This window comes from Andrographis paniculata, unplaced genomic scaffold, assembly GCF_009805555.1.
Source record: "Andrographis paniculata isolate CXL003 unplaced genomic scaffold, ASM980555v1 Contig71END, whole genome shotgun sequence".
In the NCBI taxonomy this organism is placed as follows: domain Eukaryota; kingdom Viridiplantae; phylum Streptophyta; class Magnoliopsida; order Lamiales; family Acanthaceae; genus Andrographis; species Andrographis paniculata.
The window spans coordinates 4,810,377-4,816,478 of record NW_026137608.1 but is presented as its reverse complement, the minus strand read 5'-3'; the positions used below and the strand labels follow the sequence as shown (position 1 = coordinate 4,816,478).

Below are 6,102 nucleotides of genomic sequence, written 5' to 3'. Positions count from 1 at the left end.
AACCAAAAGATCCAAAGCTAGGACAAGTGTATAATGGGGCTCAGAAGGTCCAAGGAATCTCATACTTGTGAATTATTGCAGTATTTCTGAACTGTTGAAGGAACTGTCAAGCATAAACAGTAGTAAAAGGTTGTCTGATCTGATTCACATCATGCTTTTATATATATATATATATATATATTATATCCACACAAATTAGCAGTAGTGTTTTTATGTTTCTACGAAGAACCTCGATTACATTTTTTTTTTTTTTTAATTATTTGGAAATAAAGGCAACTTTTGAACATACATGCATGAAGGGCTACTAATCAAATTAAATAGAGTTGGCTGCAAATGCATGCAATCCCACTTTCAATTGATCAAATGGCCATTGATGGACTCCAAAAGGAATCTGCCCATTCAATGAATTAGTATCACAAATTAATTAAATTAAATGAAACATTCCTTCATCACTTCCATAGATATATATATATATATACATAGACTCGAATATTCTGGTGTTCATAAGAAAAATTCGATATTGTATTGGTTTTGAAATATTAATTATGTATCAGTCTTTAATTCAATCTATTGAAATTGAATTCATGTTTGAGATGCATTGTATTATTGAAAGTGAAATAGTGTTGCTTCTATATATTACCCCTTCCCTCTCGAGTACTATGCCACAATGCCACGACACGGATACTTCAAATAATACTCCATTTATCATGCAAATATGTAGTCATTTGATCTGATACAAGTTTTAATAAAAGTGAGTAATAATTGTGATTTTTTCTTTTTATAGTAAAAAAAATAAAAAAATATAATATTTTTTTACTTAAAAAATGAAATGAGAATATTTTTTATGATAATTCAAAAAAAAAAAGAGCATAAATTTGAATGACGGAGGGAATAATATTTTAACTTAAAATGTGATAGGTAAAAAAAATGTGAATATTATAGAAATTTTATTGAAGGGTTAATAATAAAGTAGTGAGATAAGTAAAATAATAATAATAATAGCAATTAGTTTAATTTGTCAAAATAGAGGTAACTATATTGTAGATAGATAAAGTTATTTCCTATAAACAGATTATGCATAAATATAGGTGACAATCAAAAAAGAAAAGTAGTATAATTATTCTGAAATATATATTTTGTGTATGATGACACTTATATTATATACAAAATACCGACTAGTTAAATTAAAACTTGTTTGCTTACATATATTTTCTCGATTTTCTTATCTATTATTCCATCCGTTCCTTATCTATTTATTTGTTTATTTTTGTACGAAGTTTTAGAAATATTAATATTATATTAGGGTGCGGTATGAATACAGCAGAAAAGACTAAAATAACTTTATCAGTATTGTCTGATATAAAAGGTACTGACATTTGCGTAATATATTGTAAATTGTGAGAGTATTTTTAATATTAGTAGAAAGTATAGTTACTAAAAAAGGAAAGTATTTTTATCTTCTTCCTCATTATACCTCTTCTACCGAAATATACATGACGATACACATATGGATGATCAAGATCGAATTGATTCTCATGAGAACTTCTTTGAATGTTTTAGTTGCGGCAGCTAGCGAGGTTGAATGGAACCATAGAAAATTAAAAGTTGAGTTCTAAGTTAGATTGATGGCTCGAGCCGTCGGGTGGGAATCGAATTGTGCCATTGTTGTCATCTCCAACTCAGCTCCATGTGTTTCTATCCCAACCCCTTCATTCCTTTTTTGTTCCATTATTATTGTTATTGTTTTAGATAGGAACCTTTACACTAATATTATTCTCAAGATTGATTCTCTTTGGTATCTCTCTTTCTATCAATCAAATTATTTTAAACTTAATAGTAATGTAATGTAAAGGATGACCTCGTGGCATAGAGATGAACTTATGATCGTGAATCATGGGTTCAAATTCTGACACCGTCAGATTTTGCCTAGTCGAATGTAGTTTGCAGGCTATTAGGTTTGACCGAATTCACCCAGACGCACCCCCGATGGATAACAATTGCGGATTCCCACGTTATAAAAATATATATATATTGTAAACTTAAGTATGAGTTGGTTTGCAGGTTATTATGCTCAAGTATGAGGTTTACTTAATGCACATCGAAAGAATAGTTTTTGCGGTTCATACCATATAGTTTTAGATTGAATTTAGTTGTTTTATATGTTAATTTTATCCCTTTAAGTGTAAGTCCATCGAATATTATGCCTATTTATAATCTCTATTTTCGTTATGAAGAATAATAACTCAATTTTTGGGTTTTAATAATTTATATATCACAACAAAAACTCCAATCAACCATCTATTTCAAATTACAATTCAAGAAATCATTAAGGCAACTAGCATAAATATAATTATATATTCTAAATACTTCTTCCGTCACAGTACAATAGTCTAGTCTTATTTACTATTTTTGTCCATCTCAAAACAATAGTTTTATTTCCATAAATAACTATATCATCGTAAAACTACCCATGCTTTTTCATTTTTAATACATAATTGCCTCTACTTTTTACAATAATGCACTCACAAGGGCAAAAAAAGTTTTTTATCCATACATTTTACTAATTACCAATATAATATCAATATTCCTTAAATCTCGTGCCCAATCGAATTAAGCCTATAGTTCTGGGATGGAGGGAGTATATTTTAACAATATAAAGAAATATATAGGAAGAGAAAATTTCAACTTTATCACCTTTCTTTGAAGGTATGGATTAATAATCTTATAGTTGATTTTTTGTAACTCGTCAATATATAGAGTCGACATACAATTTTCAAAATATGATCAAATTACAATTCTATTTGTGTTAATTTGTTGCAACTCTACATAAGTAGAATGCTCTCATGAACATATAGCTCGAGCAAATTAAAAGCTTCGGCACGAGCAATGGGTTCCATTCTGATATCATGTTAAATTTTGATGGGTCGAGAAAAAAACATATATAGGAGCTCCCCCTCATAGCACCTGACCTGAAATGGCCAAGGAATACAGAATAATGTTCGATGTTCCAACTGATCATCTTGTCAATTCCAATAATGCAATAATATATAGAATCATAGAAAAAGCTAATAATTCATTCCATGTTGCCATCATCATCCTCTACGAGTCTCCACATCTCCACATGAGAGAGAGAGAGAGAGAGTTTCTCTATCTAAAAGCTTTAAGAATTATTAGCTTTTGAAATTCCATATGCCCACACAACAATCACAATCAGAAATATAAATAAAATGTCTACTAAAGGGTGTTCGAGTTGGTGTAATAGGCTGGGTGAACTATAATCCGAGTAAGGGATTAAAAGACATATAATTGTGTTCTTTCGAAAGATTTTTATTATTCAAATTTATACTACAAATATATTTTACATTCAAAATATCACATCAAAGTCAAATCAAACAACTAATCAAATTCAATTTTTTACTTTTTCGGAAATCCAAATGCAAACCTTCGAACCCACAAACAATAATGATATATATTTTAATTGTATTTTTTTCAATTGTAATGTTTTAAAAATAATGATAAATAATAAATCATAACGGTAACGTTCTTAAAAAATTACTAAAATTGTCACACTCTCACAACTAAGAGTTTAATTGTTTAGTATTTTTAATTTCAAGTATATTTATTATGAAATATAGAAAATCTTAAAAATATTAGTATAAGAGGGAATATTTTTTATGTTTAATGATTTTTATTATTATATATATATATATAATATATAAAATTCATGTAAGTTTTTAGATAATTTTTTTTAGAATATTGTAAAATTAAAACAAAGTAACATATTTTAAGATTTTCAACATTTCTTCTATTTCTTTTTTATTTTTTATTTTTCTATATATATATATATATATATATGTATGCACATATTTTAAAATAATAATAATAATATAATAAATATTAAATGGAATAGGACAGGTTGCCCCAATGTAAATCTGTCTGGAATAGGTAATTGGTGACTTTAAGGTCAATTGTTCTGATTCTACCAACACATTCTTAGTTGGAGTTTTATCACATAAGATTTGTCTAATATAACTCATCCAACTGATGTAATGTATGTCCCACGTTGTCAAAATATATAAATATACATATATATATATATATATTTATATATAAAATAAAAGATAAAAAATAAAAAATAAAAAATAAAATGGAGGGTTCTAGTAGTATATAAGACCACATCATCTTCCATTGTCCAAAATCACACATTTTTGAAGCATTGCCACTTCTTGCAGATACTGCTTTTGCTCTTTACTTCAGAGGTGAGAGAGAAAATGCTGACTCTTTAACCTCAGTTTTCTTAATACATAAAGCATTGACTCTTTTGCATGAACATTGCCATCTACAAAATCTATAAACAAAATATCTCACTACAATACTCTTTCATTTTTACAATAATAATTATTATTATTATTATCTTTTAGAGAAAGAGACAATGAGCAGCAGACCTGGGGACTGGATGTGTGCTGCGTGCCGCCATCTCAATTTCCAGAAGCGCGATTCGTGCCACCGATGTTGCTGTCCTAAATACGCTGCTGAGGGCGATGTCTCGCTGTACTCGCAGCCTGAGATGCTGCCGGGAGACTGGTACTGCGGCGCTCTCAATTGCCGAGCTCATAATTACGCTAGCCGAGCAAACTGCTACAGGTGTGGCGCGACTAAGGAGTACTCCGGCTATGGTGCTGCTTTAATGGCGTCTGCTGGTTATCCCGACATCGCCATTCCTGGTTGGAAAGCCGGCGACTGGATTTGCACCAGGTAGTCAATCTGGCAATCAGAATATAGCATCGGGATTTACATAGTTAAAAAATAAAAAATAAAACAAGAATTGTCAAATGTGTAGTAAAACTTGATCATAAGCTCAACATGTGTGCAGACCGGGCTGCAGCACGCATAATTACGCGTCAAGAACAGAGTGCTATAAGTGTAAGACAGCCAGGGAATTCGGTAAGCTATGTATATATATATATATATATATATCTATATGATCGAGATGAACACACAAAATTGAATGTTCTTAAATCTAATGTAATGGGATATTCTTATGATTCCTACTTTGCAGGAGGAGCAATGTGAGGAATGGAGAAACCTTAGCGGCATAATGATTGAGTTCGGCTAATACTTCCCTAATGACGATTTCTAACTCTCTTTCCTTCATAAATGTATCGCGCAAAGTGTTCTTAGAAATGGTTTTTGTGTTTCAGAAATTCGAATGACTATTCACTCTGTTTGTTTTATTGATCTTAATCTATCATCATGGTATTATCTCCTGTTTTTAATTACGGCAATAATCTTGAAACACAACGGTCACATATTACCATGCACGTAAATAGAATCACCACAAGATGTCTAGTTTAGATGTGACTTTTCAACCCAGAAAGGCGGAAGTTATTCCATGAAAAAAAAGCATTGTAAACTCGCTGGAAAGACAGTAATAATGAATGGATAAGAACCCGATACTCGTGGACTAAGGGAGAGTAGTCTATTTCTACTTTTGGATTCGGAATTTGTGTTTAGTATCCTCAGCTTATCAAATTATTTCCTACCTTCGAATCTCTCTGGTTTTGACTAAAAGCAATTCACTTGACAAAAGAAAATCGGTAGCAATAAAAATTCTTGTCGCGGGACTACTACACAGAAAAATTCATTCAAACTCGGCTAAGAAAGTAGAATGAAGACAGACCAATCAACATACTCTCAACGATCTTAGTAATCAACTAATCGTCGAATAAACCCGAGCCCGCCTCAATAGATAAACAACTAAGCTGCAATATAACTCAATAATCAAAAACCTCGGCCCCTTCGAAGAAAATTGGTATTAGACCATAATTAGAACAAGATCACAACTAAAGGTAGAAAAATTTTTAGACATTAATGCAAATTCAAGAGCCACTAGAGAGTTAGCTTCAGCAAAAGCCAACAATATCAGAAGCATCCTAAAAAGTATGGAGAATTCATATGCAATTTTTTCAGAGATTGAAAGACAAGAATTGGAGAGAACAGACATTGCCAAGATGGATCAAAATTTGGACAAGAGTGATCCAATTTTGACCTAAGGTCAGATTGAAAGAATGTTATGCATCAGTAATTTCTTCATCGGAGGAC

General features: G+C 30.8%; 1 protein-coding gene across 1 annotated transcript; it reads left to right on the top strand.

Annotated features, from left to right (window-relative positions):
* Positions 1 to 4,432: 4,432 nt before the first annotated feature.
* Positions 4,433 to 5,262, top strand: LOC127264927 (RNA-binding protein involved in heterochromatin assembly dri1-like). The gene is made up of 3 exons (XM_051294525.1): positions 4,433 to 4,755; positions 4,874 to 4,944; positions 5,060 to 5,262. The coding sequence occupies exons 1-3, from the start codon at positions 4,433 to 4,435 to the stop codon at positions 5,071 to 5,073; spliced, it is 408 nt and encodes a 135-aa protein (XP_051150482.1). The 3' UTR covers positions 5,074 to 5,262.
* The last annotated feature ends 840 nt before the right edge of the window (positions 5,263 to 6,102 follow it).